General features: G+C 44.4%; 1 protein-coding gene across 1 annotated transcript in view; it reads right to left on the reverse strand.

The window, feature by feature from the left end:
- GRHPR (glyoxylate and hydroxypyruvate reductase) overlaps positions 1-20,437 on the reverse strand; it is a 114,249-nt gene that overhangs the window by 48,941 nt on the left and 44,871 nt on the right. The window contains exons 3-4 of the mRNA XM_078676525.1: positions 8,779-8,851; positions 6,990-7,106 (exon numbers count right to left, since the gene is read on the reverse strand). Coding sequence (XP_078532651.1) covers positions 6,990-7,106; positions 8,779-8,851 — 190 coding nt within the window. The remainder of the gene's footprint in view (positions 1-6,989; positions 7,107-8,778; positions 8,852-20,437) is intronic.

The following is a 20,437-nucleotide window of genomic DNA, read 5'->3' on the forward strand; positions in this document are numbered from 1 at the left end:
TAAGCAAACAGCTGGCAATTACAACATTTCTGGAAAGGCTATGATCGTATCTCAAAACCCTTCACTCCCGATAAGAGGAAGAACCACCACCAATGGTGCTGTAATCCAATATCTTGGAAAAATAGCTACAAAAGCAGAACTTAGTTATCTCACCGAGCTGATACTAGAGCCACAAATACATAACACGATCGGTTCCTCCCTACGAAGGGAGGAGTTCTGACAGGAGCATAATACATTTGTACAAAAACACATTTCAAGGCTCTCCTCATTGAACCGTACGGAGATTTTTCAACATGATGGACCATGCAGCCCAAGAAACAATGGGAACAAATAGTTCCTAACAAATTCTTAACGGATTTAGATACCAATATTATGCTGCGATGGAACAGCTGTACTTAAAAGTCAAGCAGACAACTCCTTCATAAACATGGTGTACATCCCGCCTGCCGTTTTAGAGAGGTCAAGACTATAATGCACACAAAATGCCAATAAAAAATTTCTTAAACAAAAAAAAAAGACTATAATGCACATGTTATGTGACAGTGTCCAGTCTGCCAAACTCTAAATAAACCCTAAAACCACTGCATGCCTCTTCAACTTCTGAAACAGAAAGAAAAAGAAAGAAAGAAAATCCATGTCTGACATTTAACTTGTAGAGACACCATTTCAAACCCCTTTAACTCATCTAGCAGCAGTCTAGTTAGTTTAATAATGGACAAAAAACAGTCGTCGCAACAAGAAAAGCCAGAACTAAAGACCCAATGGAGGAACACGTTTGCCTCCCAAAGGTTAAAAAAAAAAAAAAAAAAAAAAAAAAAAAGGTATCGAGCAGATCCTTAAAACAAGCACGATTGAGCAACTGCCTTTTTCGTTTGTAGTTTGTGGAGATGCATTCATTGCATACTGTGCTGTGATAGCCGTCCAAATCTGATGGTGCCCCTTGTAAAGTGCAACATCTAAATCTTTAAAACATAGGTATCCCTGTATCTATCCTGCATAAGGCCCACAAACCGAAGGACACCCAAAGCCGCCTTATTTGTTTTACTCCAGGTATTCATTCTACTGTGACTTCCTCTACTTCTAGATTACCAAGAATTTAGAGGTGAGCCAACAGTCATAACTGGAAAACCTCAGGATTTAGGATTTTCATAGGGCAATCAAGATTGCCTAGAGAGTGTTTTCTTACGGCACTACATTTATTCAAGGAAAAGGTATACTTAGAGCTACGTGGCTCCTTTCTGAGCTAGATGAATGACAAATAAAAATATGTTCCTTTTCTATTCAGAACTTCAGACACTGATACTGCGACTGTGGACATTCTGGGTGGACACCAAATGAGGCACAGGGTCAGACAGATTTGCATATGGCCATGTCTGAACTGGGGTGGTGTGGAGTGCAAAAAAACGATGGATTTAGGCCCAGATCTCTGTACTGGGGTGAATGTATGACATTGTTCTGCATTCTGTCCATCAACTGTTGTTTTTGCATTTGTCACCCCGAGTGGGATGGGTATGCTCTGACGTGAGTCCCATGCTCTCCAAACCACTGGAGTCAAGCTATCCTGGCTGAAGACAGCTGATAGCCAGAAACCGGTCCTAGGATGCTTGATTCCGGTCCAGGAAAGACATGGCTTGGCAGTTCAGGCTGGACTGTTCCCATGAGGCACAGGGTCAGACTGATTTGCATATGGCCATGTCTGAACTGGGGTGGTGTGGAGTGCACAAAAACGATGGATTTAGGTCCAGATCTCTGTACTGGGGTGAATGTATGACATTGTTCTGCTTTCTGTCCATCAACTGTTGTTTTTGCATTTGTCACCCCGAGTGGGGTGGGAATGCTCAGACGTGTGTCCCATGCTCTCCACACCACTGGAGTCAAGCTATCCTGGCTGAAGACGGCTGATAGCCAGAAACCGGTCCTAGGATGCTTGATTCCGGTCCAGGAAAGACATGGCTTGGCAGTTCAGGCTGGACTGTTCCCATGAGGCACAGGGTCAGATTGATTTGCATATGGCCATGTCTGAACTGGGGTGGTGTGGAGTGCACAAAAACGATGGATTTAGGTCCAGATCTCTGTACTGGGGTGAATGTATGACATTGTTCTGCTTTCTGTCCATCAGCTGTTGTTTTTGCATTTGTCACACCGAGTGGGGTGGGTATGCTCAGACGTGTGTCCCATGCTCTCCACACCACTGGAGTCAAGCTATCCTGGCTGAAGACGGCTGATAGCCAGAAACCGGTCCTAGGATGCTTGATTCCGGTCCAGGAAAGACATGGCTTGGCAGTTCGGGCTGGACTGTTCCCATGAGGCACAGGGTCAGACTGATTTGCATATGGCCATGTCTGAACTGGGGTGGTGTGGATTGCAAAAAAAACAATGGATTTAGGCCCAGATCTCTGTAATGGGGTGAATGTATGACATTGTTCTGCATTCTGTCCATCAACTGTTCTAGAGATCGGGGGAACAACAAGTATCTACTTGCACCTACATAGGTGAACCACTTACAAACTTTCAGTAACTCTTCGAACTTCAAGCACTACGCATACCAGAGTGCTTAGGGGCGACCCGGAGGAGGGGCTAGCGGTGTGCGGTCCATTGCTGTTTTTTCTACATAAGGGCTCTCTTGAGCCTCCCAAGCTGACGAGCTTCTGGACGACGCACCTGCGTGCTGGGCAACGAGGCCCGTGACGGTTACGAGGCGGCCTTCTCTTCCACCCCTATTGACTTTCTCTACTGATGAGGGAAGATATCCCGAAACCCGGGCCATGTCCCGGGTCTAGAGATCGGGGGAACAACAAGTATCTACTTGCACCTACATAGGTGAACCACTTATGAACTTTCAGTAACTCTTCGAACTTCAAACACTACACATACCAGAGTGCTTAGGAGCGACCCGGAGGAGGGGCTAGCGGTGTGCGGTCCATTGCTGTTTTTTCTACATAAGGGCTCCCTTGAGCCTCCCAAGCTGACGAGCTTCTGGACGACGCACCTGCGTGCTGGGCAACGAGGCCCGTGACGGTTACGAGGCGGCCTTCTCTTCCACCCCTATTGACTTTCTCTACTGATGAGGGAAGATATCCCGAAACCCGGGCCATGTCCCTGGTCTAGAGATCGAGGGAACAACAAGTATCTACTTGCACCTACATAGGTGAACCACTTACGAACTTTCAGTAACTCTTCGAACTTCAAGCACTACACATACCAGAGTGCTTAGGGGCGACCCGGAGGAGGGGCTAGCGGTGTGCGGTCCATTGCTGTTTTTTCTACATAATCCAATTGTCTCTCATTGGGATAATGGCAACATGATCAGAGATAAATGAGGTTATGTCAACCAATGTGCCGGAACAGAATCTTCACCGTTTATTTTGCTGAAAAACGGGATACCACCTGTACAACAGCTCAAATCCATGAAAATTTCGGCATACCCTTTAACAACGAGAGAAGACCCAAGAACGTCACCTTTAGTGACTATATCACCCTGAAGAAGTCCCTTGAGGACGAAACGCGTCAGCTGTAGATCCCATGTATATTTTTTCCTTTCAACTGACCTGAATAAAGAACTGTCAAGATTACAAGAAATAGCTGATGTGATCATTTCTGTTGACTATATCAAATTTAACAGTTTCTAAAAACGTTCAAGTGGTGCACCTTGACCTGTTTGCAAAAAAAGTTTTCATAGTTCATGTATTGAACCAACATTGTAACAGTGGGTGTTTTGAAGTTTTTTTTTATATATTGTGGATCTCTGAGACTAGACGGCATATTTTGAGAGTAAAACATATATATGTTTAAATTGGTAACGCGGGTTATTCGTTTTCCAGCACGAAGGAACATTGTAAAGTGGAAGCTTGAGTCAATCGCCTAGAAAGCAGGAAGTAAGTGAATAGCTCTCGTTATTATGATGATGGCAGATGGCTGATTAGAACTTTCATTTATGTAAGCTTCGCTTTTGGCTTGCAGGTCAGACCGTTCATTTCATGATATAGGAGATAAGCATCAGGGCTCGTTGGCAGGGTACGTCTTGCATTCTATTCGATTTTATTTATTTTTCATGTTTTGCATCAATCTAATTTTTCTTGTTGTGCATGTACGTAACACACACGTTGATTACACTCGTTTGAACCTAATGGCATGTATAGGGAATACCACAGCAGAAATGTCACATCTTTGCTTGGGTAGCTGGCATGTTTGGACACTATAGAGTATGTCCTTTATCTTCAGAGGAAAGTGTTTATGAGACAAATTGTTTAAAAATATTTCTTTAAAATGATATATGATTCACTTAGGACATATGGCTATTATTCTTTTTCACACAGTTATTCCCCTGACGAAGATGCAGATGCATCGAAATGCATTGGGAATCAACGCAAGCACAGATGAAATTAATCGCGTTTTCGTATTAAATAGATGTTTGTCATGAATATTTGAAACATATTTGCAATGATAATGAATTGTCAATAGGTTTGCAAGAGAAAAAGTACTGAATATTTATGAACAGTCTTAAAGCACAGTAAACATAAAATAATGAACCTCATAGCATGTTGAGTTGTTGTTTAGTCATAACTACGTCATTTGAGAAAGTGGAACTGATGATGATCTAACTATTTTATGTTGACATTTTTGATACATTTTTGATACATGATTTAAGAGAAAATTAAAAAACGTATTGCACCAGAGCAAGTTTGAACAGTGCATTCCTGCACAAGACACAGTTGTGTCTGTGAGTTCAGTTGTTTTGAAGTGTGCACACAGACTGCCCCTAAACTAGAGGGTGGGCCAAAAAAAACCTTTGGAGAATTTTTTGACTAGGTGCTGTCCGTTTGGGAATCTTCCACTGTTATCCTTCTCTCTAAACATATGTCAACAAATCACTTGATATTATTTGATACTTTGAACACAATAGTTGCAATTATGAAAACATTAAGATAAAGTCACAGCTGCATCGAAATGAATAACAGCATGATCAAAAAAAAATGTCATTCATTTACTCAGCCAGGAAAGGAAAAATTATTTCTCCAAAAAATATATCTGTGCTGAGAGACAAACGACGGGTGGCTTCGATCATGGATAGATCTTTGTGGAATCGAGTCCACAAAGATCTATCCATGATCAAAGCCACCCCTCTTAATGTTTTCATAATTGCAACTAATGTATTCAAAGAATTAAATAATATTAAGTGATTTGTTGACATAACATTATTTCTCTGATCATGTTGCCTTTATCTCAATGAGAGACAATTGTATTTTCCCTGCCTTATGAACTGATATCAGTAGCAAGGGGGTCCTGATACATACATCTGTGCTCTACCAGGTCTTCTTTTCAAGCTCTAATTTCGCAGGAATATGTGCTATTTCGCCTGTAGGTCTTGGTTCACAAGAGGGTCCCTGAAATCAGTTGGGTAGGGTGTAGATCCTTAGTACAAAAGGTCAGCCCCAGATGGTGCAATAAGGAGAAGCTTTTTGGGTGGAAGAGTGTAGTGTTGCGAAACTGATAATTTACGAAAAGACTCTCCCCTTCATTAGGGCACAAAAGATAACTCACCAGGTAAAACCAACTGACTTACTCCGCTCGAGTACCAAATTACTTAATTTCAGTGGTAAGTATAGTAGACGTAATCAATATTCCACTGTAACAATATACGGGGAGAAGTTCCACTTGCAAGTAAAACCCAAATCATATCAATGAACACACATGTGGGAGCTTTCATGCACTTCATATCCCAAGAGCAAACCACCCCACTCACCAATAACTGCAAGAGAATTCACTAGATGGGCTGCTACAAGTCTTCCATTGGATCCCAAAGTGCTCAGACTGGCATTTTGTCAGTCTTTGTGGCCCACCACACAACCCAGAGTAAAATTAGGGACTGTACTCCAGCAAGAGGGCTGGTAGCTCTTTGATCTGCAGTGAGCCGAGATCATACTTACTGTTCCTCTGCTTAGCTCTACACTATGCCACCTAGCAAGGGATAGGCTACTGCATTCATCCAAAGCTATAGGGACTAAGAAGACTTCAGCTCAGAGGTGGGTGGTGAAACAGCTCTGTAGGTGGCCCCCATGCAACTCATTTCCTGGAGCTTCAAAAAACAACCTCAGGGACAGTTAATACAAGTTGCCGCCAACTTAATGTAGGTTTTACCTCCCTGGCACCACAGGGCAGATTGGATGGGAAAGCCCTATGGTGCAACTGCATTGTACGACGATGTGCCCTCAAAACATATGGTTAATTCTAAATGAGCTACTAGTCCACTTACGACTTATCTTGGAGTAAAGAGGCAAAGCAAACATTCCAAAGGAGGGCACGAAAGAATGAGCGTTTTAAGTACAAAAACATCAAAATGACCTAACTTAGGGGCCGATTACGATGGCGGGCGGAAAAAGTCCACCCGCCATCGTGGTGCAAAAGGGACTGTCCGCCATAGGTGCGGCGGTCCCGCAACTCACATTAGGATTCGCCCGCCACTGTGGCAGGCGCATCCTGCATTTTTAGCATTGTGGCGGGCGGTGCTCTCAGCACCGCCCGTCACAATGCTAAAAATGCACAAATGCATTTGCATTAACAAAGCGGCAAGCACCCCGTGTGCACCCCCCCATCTCTCCTTCACTCCGGGGGCCCGCAGGGGGCCCCGAAGTGAAGACCGCATGCTTTTCCGTGGTGGCATCGCCGCCACGGAAAGGCATCTGTTTTGGCCCATCATAATATGGCTGGCGGTGTCTAATAGACACCGCCACCATATTAAACCTTTTCCGCCCCGGCCGCAAGGCGACCGGGCGGGAAAGCGGCGGATGGTCTTTCCGTCCGCCGCGGACACCCTAGCCATCCTAATGTCGCGGGGGGTCATTTCAGTGCGAGTGCGGGCGGATTGCCCCCGCCAAGCCGGCGATGGCTACCGCCAGCCTGGCGGGGGAAATCCGCCCGCCATCCTAATGGGCCCCTAAGTTGGCTATAAATTTTAAAGCAGACAAGATGTCAGTTACGCAGGTACTCACTTTTTGACTTCCTCAATTGATTCTGGTAGCCGACGACTTGCAGCAAGGAGCAAGGCCACGGTGAGTTCAGCAGTTGCATCGGTCAACACATCTGGTGTGTAGCCCACTCGTATCCCGCTGCAGGGTAAAGACCATTGTTTAACAGAAACGCAAAAGAGCTCTAGACCCTTCAATAAACCACTTAATAAAGCCATGTTGAATTGGTCAACCAAAGGAATGGAGGGTAGGGTGAGCTACAGCTTTAGGATTAAATATTTAAATCGGTGTGTCAAAGCTTAATTTAATGAATCCATTTTGTTAAGCCTTTTTGAATTCCTGGTGCAACAAATACTTACTGTGCACTACCCTATATGGGTATGGTAATTTACTGCTGTTGTCTGGGGCCCCAATACTATTGCATTCCAGTGTAATGACCAAGCTACCACCTTTAGGCCATTGACACGCCAGGGGAGGTGATGCCTGAGGCTTATTAGAGGTGGTGATATGAATAAGAACACGAGATAAACCATAGTTTAGTACACAACATTATACTCAATGACCATACAGTGCTGTATCTTCAGAGAACAACATGACTAATTTACAATACAGTTAAAAAAAACAGGTAAAATATCCACAAAGCAAACCCCAAACCTTTAGTTTTCTAGCTTCTATGTGATAAATGCTTTACTTTATATAACTATGGTCCAATAGCTAAGGTATTGGTGTGGGGCTACTCTAGCACCAACTGGGGAACCTTAGGACTCTTCTACTTAAAGGATGACAAAGAATATATGTTTATCTACTTGCCTGTATGCCCATTGCTACTGATATAGGGTTAATTTCATGTACATTTAAGTTTAAAAAATAAAAGGAACCCTTTGATGCGCCAGTCAACGGGGCATAAAAAAACAATGAAATTAAGCCAGCTTGCTAGTTCGTGCCGGCCATCTTTTTCACTGGCTTAAAGAACAAAACTGGGCATCTCCGTGAGATCAAGCCTCAACTGCTCAATTTCCATTCACAAACAATATTAAAACCCCCTCAACCCAAAATCCCACCACTCAAATAAAGGCCTCACCCAGTGTAGCCAATAGTAGACTCTGGATCCAAGACAATGGGGACCAGGCCCTGGTTATTACGGCTAGGGGTCAACCACGACTGCCAACAGTGGTATCTCTGAAACTGTAAGAGCTCGAGAGGATGTGGTTGGCTCCAAGAACAAGACCAGCCCATATACTGGTCCATTGAATACACAGAACCTCCTGGACTTTCTCGGACCAGAGCAGAAGGATACAGGCACCCTAAAAGTTGCAGTGCAAGTACATATGTGCTAGTTCCAGAGGATGAGATGCAACCCTTCTGATTTGAATATGGCTGGGTCCAAACTGGGGTGGTGTGGTGAGCAAAAGAATGATGGATTTAACCCAAATCCTTGTGACTGGGGGTGAAGGTTTGCATTGTCCAGCATTCCGTCCATCACTTGTTTCTTTTTCACTTGTTTCTTTTGCACACCCCTCTGCACCAGCCATTGAGAAATTGCTCCGTCCTTTCAGCTTTGCCAGTCTTTCTAAAAAATATTCGCTCACTGGAATGACTAGAAAATCAGGACTTGATCCCTTCAATAGTGATTTCTATACATTGAACGTATACCCATGCAGGAACTCACGCCACAACACTGCACTCCATCTCACTTTCTGTATTTATGACAACTATAAAAAGAAGGATGAAAACAGCACATGCTGGGGCATACATGAATTGAAGACTGCTCCAATTTGAGAGGTAGGTAAAGAATTCAAAAGTAAAAACAAACCGCTTTTTTATTTCGTCCAGTGCCAGATGATCAAATCCTACAGAAAGTGTGCTTATCACTTTAAGATCTGCACCTGCAAAATGAACAAACATACACATTTCTAGCAAATATAAGGGTAATTGACCAACAGTTACTACATCACCATCTACGAATAAAGTACCAGTCAGTCACTGAAGCCTTGGACAGAAAAAGTGGAGTTGTAGAGAAACAAATGCTAGGATTACTTACTGGTAATCTTCATTACACTGAATCCTTTTTTGGACATCACAGTCCTGGCAAAGAGTGCTCGTCCACCAGCGGAGACCTACAAATCTATTGTGCCATCCAGTTATTCATATTTTCCACCCCATATAGTACTATGAGCCAATAACAGCAATTATGCAATGTCCTCCTAGCACACTTCATGTTGACACAGCTAATGCACCACTCAGCAAATTGCCCACTATCCAAGGGGTTTAGCAATCTAAGACCATCTAAACCCGAAAGTTCACAATCCTGAACCAAAGAAAACTGCAACACTAAAGTCACCAAACGTAGTCAACTAGCTGATAAACATACCAAAACAAAATGTATCAGTGCCTTCCCTCAATTGAGGGCTGGGTGAATTCTGTAGCCACTAAAGCTCTCCCTATAGATCCACGCTAATGATGCCCAATGCTGTATTAAGCCTTTTGCAGCGGCCAACCGTTATTTGGTCTCCCGTGTAGCTAAAGTTGCTGAGATAATGACAAATACCAAACGTTCGGCTCACCTTGGAACAAAAGAGCCTCTTAAGCGACTTGCAGTCCAGGTCTAGCAGCTATCTGGAACGGAGACAATCCTCATAAAGAACTAAGGCAATATGCTCGTCGAGTTGGAGCAAAGACACAATGGGTTCTCAAATCACCACCAACCTCTCAGATGTATCCAACATGGATTAAAAAAAAATTACTCCTCAACCACCTGGGAACATGGCATCTGTGATGCAGCCATCAGTTGGATGACCTCTCCAAAATGCATTTCCAGGTATCATTAGTCTCTGACTGGTCCACTTCCAAAGACATCACCAAATGGACAGAGCCATCTTCAGCCATGTTCACAGTGAACATACAATGCACAAACATTTGACAAGGTACTACATGCTGAATGTCAACATGGGCTCTCATGTGTATGCTGAAGATGTGCAGGTACACTCCAATAATGCAGGTTTTCACTGCCATTTCTATAACCCCCCATAAAGCATCCAGAGCTGCACACACCAGAATTGGCCAAGTCCCAGCAGCTTTGTGATACTGGTTTTATGGCCGGGGATACCCTAACATGTTTGTATTTGAATGGCCTCCCTCAATGAATCTGCCACCTTTGCCCTCTCAAAATATCTGCAATCTGTATTTTGGAATTGATGCCATTTTGTCAAAAATGTCACAGACAAACTGAATCATAGAGAACATGTTTTACCATGAACACATCCTGTCCCTATGAATTATGCCCTAAAGCAGTGGTTCTTAACCTGTGTTTTGGGATCCCTGGGGGTCGGCAAGGCCTAGTCAGGGGTTCCACGACTGTGTTCCAAAATTAAATAATATTAAAATTAATAAAGTAGGGGAAACAATGGAATGGAGACTGAAGAGTATTAGAACAAAAGCAATGACATGGCACCTAGTGATGATCACATGGATGGGAGGACTGAACAAGGATTAGTAAACAGCTATGGATAGCTTTCTAGATAAACCCTTTCTCTGTACTCCAAGCTATTCAGTTTTGAAGCAGAGACCAAGACAGACAAGTGTCCAGATTGGCAGCAAAGACACCAAGAAGGGAAGACTAGGAGAAACAACTTCAGAACCTCTGCCAACTGCACAGGAATGGCGACCACACAATCTGACAGCCATAATCACATTCTCCCCTTTTTATTGGTGAAAGGACCAACGTACCATTCACAAAAGTTCGAAGATCTCCCTAATTGAGATTAGAAGCTAGGAAAAGTACTTCCTGATAGGATAAAACATATAGATCAATTGAAAGTGAACCCTCTGCCATATTTGGGCATTAAGTTCCAGCCGAAGAACCACAAATGTGCTGAAGAGATACTACATAGGGAGTCTCTTATGTGCTCACCGATCCTAGATTGTAGCTGGTCTGGTGGGCTTTGTCCTAGAGACCTCGGAAAATGTGCTGGATCTTCAAGAGGCACGGCAATTTACAGAGAACCAAGGGGGCGATTACAATGGCGGGGAGGCCGCCACCAACAGGCGGTCAGTGGCGGTCTCCCAGCCATCGTAATCAACATTTACCGGCCACCCTATTATGATGGCAGGTGGACATCGTATAGACCGACCGTCACGCATCCCGGTGCGGTGGAGGGGCTCATAGTCCCTACAATGCTGTTGGTGCCTACCAGGCACCGATGTAGGGATAACAATGTCCCTTTCCGTCATCCGTTTCATGGTGGGTTACCCGCCATGAAAAGGCTGGCGAAAAGGGACACTGGAGGCCCGTAGGAAGCCCCCCTTCCCACCTGGCTCTTGGATGTGGGCGTTGCACTGCATGGTGCCTGCCACGTAGTGCAGGGATATGTAACATGTCCCGTTTTTACATTGAGACGGGTGCTGCAGAAGGCAGCACCCGCCGCAATGTAAAATATAGGGATTGCGATCGCTGTTGTGGCGGTCACATTGTAATGCCTACTACGGGACCGCCAACAGCATCTAGGGCGGTCCCAATCCCAGATACGATGGTGGATGGACTGAAGTCCGTCCGCCATCTTAATCAGCCCTCAAATTCTTTATCTAACGATTCACTGCCTAACCGAATTGGCATCATAGAAAGCAATTCCAACCTGCTGTCAACAGCTGAGTTAGAGACTAAAAACTTTCCTTTCTTTCTACTTAGCTGGGAACTGTCCAGAGGAACCTCCAGGCTGTGCATTATCCACTGAATCCCCAGATGCATTTTGTGTTTACCCATATGGAGGGTCACTGACTGCTGTGCTGCTTTTGTTCTTCATTTTGCACTCAGACTGTAGTTTTTAGCATTCATTCTCTAGTTGGCGCCGCAAACCTTCTCTCTCCACCTGCATTATTGCCTGTGCTTTCATCTGCTATTGCACAGTCGTCATATCATACAACCCTGCCCAGCCAACAAAGGAATACTACCGACTTCAAGGGCCAAAACTACACCAGTGGGCCTCGGCTTTTGGATTTGAGTGCATTCTAGGGGAAGATTAGGATTTTCAAGACTGTTTTTATTATTCATTCCCTCACTTGGACCTTTGTTTCCTAAAGTACAGAGAATAAAGTGGTTGTGTTTCACTGTACAAAATGTTTATATGACGGAGAACACTGTGCCAACTCATGTGAGCATTATACCTTGCACTCTTCCCCTGCGCCCACCTTGAGACCAGGTAAACTATTCCAGATTAGGCCATTCCACCTCAGCATGGACAGGGGGAACATTGTTTACAACGCGGTGTTTACACCGCACTACCTTAACAACGCTGCCATTACAACGCAAGTTGGACCCGGAACTGGAGTCGAGTTGACATTTCCACCCTGTGTAGCTCACTCCGCTCCTCCCTTCCGGTCCTCGAGGGTCTGGCTTTACATTCCCAGGCCACCTCATTGGACAATTGGCTTGTTAAAACCTGCGACCACATAGCCCCGCTTAAGCGAGTAACTATTAATCGCGTCCACAATGCCAATAAGTGGTTTAGTCCAGCTTTAAAAGCTAAGAAACTAACAGTGCGGCAGGCCGAACGCACATGGCGACGTGCTTACTGTCCTTTAGCTAAGCAGCTTTACATCACAGTCCTTTTCGAATACAAGCAAAACATTTTAGTCGCAAAAAAAGACTACTTCTCTGGACGCATCCTGGCGGCTGAGAACCAGCCACGAGAGATCTTCGCGATGGTCCACGAGTTGGCCGCCTCTGATAGGACCCAGTTAAAAATTCCCCCTTCACAGACCACGTGTAACTCTCTAAATGAGTTTTTTATAGAAAAAGTGGCTACCATCAAAGCTAACATTCCTCCTCCTTCACCCACCTTCTGAGAGTGCCCCATTCCTACCAACAGTCAGTCTCTAGCCCTTATCCCCCCCTTGACTCCGGACTCACTTCCCCCTCTTCTCAGGCGGGTGAAATCTGGCTCCCCCGCCGACATTTGCCCAGCACACGTATTAAGTCAGATTTTCCTGGACTGTTCCTCCCCTGCTCTTACCCTGTTAAACAACTCATTTGAGCAGGGTATTGTCCCCCTTTCCTTTAAGGCTGCTACGGTCATCCCCATTTAAAAAAAAACCTGGGGCAGACCCTGGCGCCCCGGCTAACTACCGACCAATTTCTCTTCTCCCTTTTTTAGGGAAGATCGCCGAGTCTCACCTTACTCAGGTCCTGAGTTCCTTTATTGAGGGCAGCGAATATCTTGCCCCATGTCAAGCAGGCTTCCGCCCTCGTCATTCTACAGAAAAGGTGGTCATTTCAGTCCTGGACCGACTCAGGGAGGGATTGGACTCCAGCACTCCTCAGGCCCTCGTTCTATTAGATCTGTCCGCCGCCTTTGACACGGTGGACTATTCCATCCTTCTGCGCCGTGTCAAGTTGGCGGGCATCGAGGGCCCCCCTTTGGCTTGGCTGGAGTCCTTCCTGTCGGATCGCTCTCAGGCTGTCCACCTGGCAGAATTCGCTGCCCCCCTCCGTAAAATCACTTGTGGGGTTCCCCAGGGCTCTTCCCTTTCCCCCTTACTTTTTAATTTATACATTTTCCCTCTTATTTTTGCTTTACAGCACATGGAGGTCGAGGTGTATAACTATGCCGACGACCTCCAACTTATTTTTGATTTGTCCCCGGCTTCGTCAGGTCAAACCGGCTTCCAGTCCGTGATGCTATTCATCCGTGAATGGATGAATATGAACCACCTCAAGCTAAATCCGGACAAAACGGAGCTGGTCCTGACGGGCGGTATTGGCAATCCCTGGTCACCTCTTTTCTGGCCACCATCCCTGGGTGCCCCCCCCACTCCCTCCCTATCAGTTAAAACGTTAGGTATTATTCTCAACCATCAACTCACACTCCATTCACATATTAGTTCAGTTGTTTCTTCTTGTTTTTTTTCTTTACGGACCATCAGGAAAATATCCCGGTTCTTTTCTATTCCCGCCCTCAAATTGATAATAATGGCCATGGTTCTGTCAAAAATTGACTACGGGAACATCGTTTATAACGGTGTCCCTGCATATGCCCTTCATCGCCTCCAGCTGGTCCAGAACCAGGCAGCCCGCCTGGTTTATGGCCTGGCTAAGTCACACCACTCCACCCCCCTTTTGAAAGCCCTTCACTGGCTCCCTATTAAACAGCGGGCACTGTTTAAATTGGGATGCCTCACTTTTCAAGCCCGAGCGGGCACTGCTCCGGCATTTATTAACTCTGCTATCACAAACTATTGCCCGCAGAGAGCTCTTCGCTCCTCCTCCCTGGGCTTGCTGGCAGTACCACGCTTCAAGAAGAAAAGAGCTGGTGGTCAGAAATTCTCAGTTCTGGCCCCCACCTTCTGGAACGCCCTTCCCCCCTCAGTAAGACTTCTGCCCTCCTATATGGAATACCGCAGGGCCTTAAAAACCCTCCTGTTCCAGCAAGCATTTTACTGTTAGCCACTGTTCTCTGTCTACCTGTTCTTGCCACTGTTAACTTTTAAGCACCAAGAAACTGCCAATATACGAGCGCTCTATAAATGCTTTTAAATTCAAATTCAAATTCAAGTCGTTACTACGACTTGCGCTGGATGGCCCTGTTGGTTAAGGAATATTGTAATTTTATATTCCAACACCTTCCCTACTGTTACGTGGTGTTGGAATCCACGTAATCCACACCCTCCAACGCAAGTCGTTGTAACGACATGCGTTGTAATGGCAGCGTTGTCAAGTACCGCGATCTAAAAGATCACGTTGTACTGACATACATCCATGGATAGCATGTCGGACCTCATGCTAAAAGTATGCTTTTCTGCACAGCACATAAAGCTCTCCTCCCATGATGGAGCCATAATGATTAAATCATCTGCAAGGACCAAGGGCTCCATGGAGAACTGGATTTATTTCTGGAACTGATGACATGCAAAACAAAGGTTTTTTTTAAAAATGGCAGTATTTGGTCTCAGTACATCCGAGTGTCTGTCATAAAAGACTTCATCATCAGGGCATCTAGAGACCTTTTCTGTAGAGCCTGTTGCTCGATCACATACTTAGGAAGAGGTCTGAAACAATTTTTCAGGATTTGAATGTGCAAACTGATTGTGCATCAGCATAAAGGAATCTGCACCTGTGCCCAATTTATGCTTGTGCCACATAATACTGGAGACTATAATTGATAGTCAGAAGAGAGTACTGGGGAGGTGGGGTGTGGTACCCACAGGAGGTCACACACAGGTGTACCACTCTATATTTTCTATTTGATTTGCATTGTGTAGTATTTAGTTCCGGGGTGCTATTGAAAGCACTAATAGATAAGACAAGCACTGAGTTGGCCATTAAGTTATTGTGTTGTTGAGTTTTGAGCTCTTGACCTCCCGTGCTACCGCCCGAGAAGCCTGCGACTGCTCACCATCACCAGAGTCAAGTTAGGAAAGCGTTGTACTTGGCCCAGTTTGTACAGTCGTAGTAGGACTGGCCCCAGGACATCCGTGGGAAGTGATTTCAAACACCAAAACTGGGTCCCAGTAGCCTGTGTGTCCTGCCCCTCAAATGACACCTCATACATGGTTTACCAATCCTCTTTAGTCACCAGGAGAGGCTGGCAATCCTGCAGTAGAGTTTCAAGAGTGTAAGCTGTATAAAGGCCCACTCCATAACCAGGAGTAAATTACAACATATGAACTCTTCAAAGTTGCATCCAAGATCTTGAATGATACCCAAAGAGGCCAAATCTTCCCAAGCCACAAGGCCAGAATGGAGAAGCTGTCAATTGCAATTATTTTTGGCTTTTATGTGCCAAATCTTCCCAAGCCACAAAGCGCCAGAATAGAGAAGCTGTCAATTTCAATGTTTATTTTTGGCTTTTATGTAGTGCTCAACACAGCTCAAGGGCAGCTTCACAGCACTTTGAGGGACAGGGAATAGGAGGTTTACACAGAAGAAAGAGTGGTGGTCATTCACCACCAGTTCTCAATCCATCAGACTCCTCTGCTATAGCTTCATGAAGGGGAAACTCTACCCAGAGTCGTGGATACTGGCAAACACTGCACGCTCTGAGGTGAACACCCACAATCTGTATGTGGGAAGCGGAGAGTTTTCCTCAATTTTGTTTGCATGCATTGGGATATTTAGACGATACTGGAGAGGTACAGCCCGAGGATTGTTTCATTTCCATAACATCTTGAGTTCAAAAAAACCGAGGGAAAATGTTTAAAAAAATAAAAAAGGGTAGAGAATGCAATAAACAAAAGAGGGAAAAAGTGATAAGTAGGAAATGCAAGAAAGAGAGACAACAAGTAGAGAGAGACGACAAGTAGAGAGAGCGAGAGAGAGACAAGAGAGAGAGAGAGAGAGAGAGAGACAAGAGAGAGCGAGACAAGAGAGAGACAAGAGAGAGAGAGAGAGAAGAGACGAGAGAGAAGAGACGAGAGAGAGAGACGAGAGAGAGAGACGAGAGAGAGAGACGAGAGAGAAACGAGAGAGAGAGAGAGAGAGAGAGAAATACATCCTAAAATTGAAATGAAGCCCAAGGAAGATGGAGAAAAAAGAAAAAAAAGGCCTAATAAAAACAGCTCATTAAGGTTGAAACCACGTAAAATATTAGTGAATTTTCACACCTACTCACTTAAGGAACATATCCTTAACCTGGCTTTGAAACAAAAATCTTTGGTGGGGAAAGGCTACACCTTCCAGATAAGATCAGATCTCTCAAGGGTCACGTTGCAAAAGCAATGGGAGTTCGGGAGGCGTCTAGATGCCTTTATGGGTTTAGGTGCTACAGCACAATTGAGGTTCCCAGCCGCCCTTAAGGTTATGCATAATAACAAGATGTTTAATCCTAGATCAGTTCAGGCAGCTGACGAGTTATTGTTACAAATTGGCAATAAGGGTGCCTCGAGATAAGAAACTGAAATTAACTAAAGGGGAACGATAAAAAAAAAAAAAACAGGAAGAAACGAAAAGGGGAAGAAAAAGAAAGGAAAGGAGATAAAAGGAGGAGAGGGAGAAGGAAAATAAATAAATAAAAACAAAAAAATAAAATAAAGAATAAAAAATAAAAAAGCGGTAAAGAAAGGAAAGAAATGGAGAAAGGAAGGGAAAAAGAAAAGGGAAGAGATGTTTAGATATAAAATAAAATGTAATGCTGCCCCTAGTATTATCTCACCCATTTTCTTTCTTGGCCTTTAAATTTGTGGGAAATTAGGTTGGATTCTTGATATACTCCCTTAAGTATATCTGTCACAAAGCTATATACTCAGAATTATGGGCAGAGTAGTTTTTTGCGGGAGCACGTTGAGGGGTGCTATCTACTGGGCTTGCTCCGGTTAGATTTAGCAAGGGTTTTCCAAGGGATGGGAGGGGGGTGGAGGGGGGGGACACGGGGGAAGGAGGAGGGGAGGGTGGAGGGTGAAAAATAAAAAATTCCTCATTCTCCATCTGTATAATGTTGGATTTTCTAATCTAGTAACCTGGTTTGGGACAGTATTTTTCCAGGTAGTGTATAAATCGGTGATATTCTTTGTGCAGGGGCCTCTAGCCAGTGTTTGCAATATAATATATGGGGTATTTTAAGGTTATCTCCTGGAATGTAAATGGCCTGCGCACCAAACCTAGAGCAAAAAAAATCGTGTAATATTTGCGGGACTCAGATGCTCAGGTCATTATTCTTCAGGAGACCCATTTGACGCACACTGAATCCCTCACATTAGTTAAGGAGAATAGGTGGATCGACTTCGCAGTATCCTCATCACAAAATATGAACATCAGAAGAGTGTCTATTATCTTTAAAAAGCAACTTAAAGCTAGGTTAATCAACCAGATGGTGGACCCAGGTGGCAGATGGGCCATCACTACAGTTATTATTTCGGGTAAACAATTCACCTTTGTTGGGTACTACCGGCCTAATATTGGTGACCCCTCTTCTTTAGAGTCCATAGTAGCACATCTCCTGGTTTTTCCTGAGCCAATCATTTGGGCCGGGGATTTTAATATAGTTTTGGACCCCTATTTATATAAATCACCAAGCAGTCGTCCTCTTGTCCTTTGTAAATCTAAGACTTCATTACTTAATTCAATAAAGCAATACGGTTACGTGGACATATGGAGAGTTAGGTCAGGACAGCAACAAGGTATTTCTTTTAGGAATTATAAACACCATCATCAGTCCAGAATAGATTTTGTTCTGATTAGTCAAAGACTGATTGATTCTGTTAAAGATATAAAGTATCTCCCTCTCCATCTGTCCGATCACTCTGCAATATCCATGCAGCTTGAGGGGTCCCCTACTATTCCTCCCAGGAGTTGGTCATTTGATCGATCGCTCCTTTCACATCCTGATGAGGTTTCCTTTTTTAGGGGTGAGGCTCAAAGTTTTATGAATATAAACATTGGCTCGGCAGCATTGGGTGTGGTATGGGACTCGTTTAAAGCGTTTTTGAGGGGGCTTATAACAGGCAAAGTATCCTTCCACCTAAAGCAATATAAGGAGGAAGTTGTGTCTATTGAGGCAGACATTGCTAGGACACAATCAGATATTGATATTAACGTAACTTCTGGTGTTGCAGTCTTGAAACCACTCCAGGACAAGTTGCTTTCCCTTAAAGCGCAGCTGGGTTATGTCTTGGGCAAAAGAGTTCAGCAAAGATGGGAGGCCAGCAAGTTAGCTCATTTTCAGTATGGGGAAGGAGCTGGGAAGCTGCTGGCTTGGAAGGCGAAAACAGATCAGGCCCGCAATAATATCATGTCAATAACAGCGAGTAACAACATAATCTCTTCGGATGAAGGTATAAGATCAGCCTTTAGAGAGTTTTTCCAGGAAATATACTATGAAGATAAAAATATCTCTCCAGAAAGAGCTAAAGAATGATTGAGTAGAATCTCCCTCCCGGCTCTTTCCGTTGAGCAGAGTATTCTCCTGGACAGTGAGATCTCTGAGGAGGAGGTTAGGTCAGCCATCCGAAATAGCAAGAAAGGGAAAGCGGCCGGGCTTCCAGCAGAAATTTTTAAGTTACTAGAACATGAAATAGTACCAGCTCTTACCATATTATTTAACCAAATTTTGCGGGATGGCCAGCTTCCGCCTGTATCTTGGAACAATGCTTCCATTTCCCTGATTCTGAAACCTGGCAAGCCAGCCTCCTCCTGTGGATCTTATAGACCAATTTCGATCTTAAACGTAGATTATAAGATCTTTACTACTGTTTTGGCAAGAAGGCTGGCTGTAGTTGCTCCTAATTTGTTACATCAAGATCAGAAAGGGTTTGTAAAGGGGCGTCAGCTTTTTGAACTAACATATGATTTAATTGGCGCTATGGATGTAGCTATAGCTGAGTCTCTCCCTCTGGTCGCCATAACGCTGGATGCCACCAAGGCCTTCGACAGGGTAAATTGGATTTACCTGTCGGAGGCCTTGGCTAAGTTCAGCGTTGGGGGTGGATTTCGGCGAGCTATTAATCTTTTGTATCAGAACCCTACTGCTCGGGTGCTGGTTAATGGACTATTATCAGATCCCTTTAATATTTCCAGGGGGACGAGACAGGGCTGTCCACTCTCCCCTCTCCTATTCGATCTGTACATCTAGCCTTTCGCTCAATGCTTGAGGGATGATATAAGCATTAAGTCCTTCTCTTATAGGGGTTGGGAGAGGAAGGTTGCCCTTTATGCGGACAATGTACTCATCTTTTCGTCAGAGGCACAAACCGCAATCCCGGCAGTATTGGAGGCAGCACAGCAATTTGGGGAAGTATCTGGGTATGAAGTGAATGCTTCAAAAACTGAGGTATTGATTTGGAATGATGATCACTGTGAAATTAGCATACAGCCAGGAATATCTATGCGCTATCTGGGGGTAAATATAACGAAGGATATAAACCAGTTAGTAGGTTCCAATTTCTCTGCAGTAGCAAAGGTATGTCGCCAGTTAATGCGATCCTGGGCCCAGCTACCGTTATCCCTGTTAGGCAGAATAAACTTGGTCAAAATGACCATTTTACCCAAAATTTCTTTTTTATTTAATACCATTCCTCTTTATTTTGATCCCACCTTAATAGCTAAATTGCAGGCGGACATCACTTCCTTTGTTTGGAATAAACACCTTCCAAGGATTGCATGGAAGAAACTTAGGAGGCGTAGGGAGAAGGGAGGGCTGGCTGCTCCTGATTTACAGATATATGCTTGGGTGTTCCAGCTCTCCCATGCGCAAATGCTTTTAAAGATGCCTGTGGATTGTGGAGTAGGTTCTTTATTTTCAGCCTTACTTAATGGGGAAGGTTTTAGCCAGTCAGGTTTTCTGTTTAAATTTGGCAACCAAAATTATTTTAAAAAGATCAGAATGAAGATTCTGCAGGGCTTTGCAAAGACTTGGGCCAAATTAATGGTTACTATAAAAATCAGTTACTATAGTAATATGGCGCCCCTTTGGGGTCTTCCGGATAGTCCCTTATGGCTATGTGATAGTTTGGTTGTTGCACTTAAAGAAGCAGGGTTGGCGGTTTGG

The sequence above is a fragment of the Lissotriton helveticus genome, chromosome 2_1, assembly GCF_964261635.1.
Source record: "Lissotriton helveticus chromosome 2_1, aLisHel1.1, whole genome shotgun sequence".
NCBI lineage: Eukaryota > Metazoa > Chordata > Amphibia > Caudata > Salamandridae > Lissotriton > Lissotriton helveticus.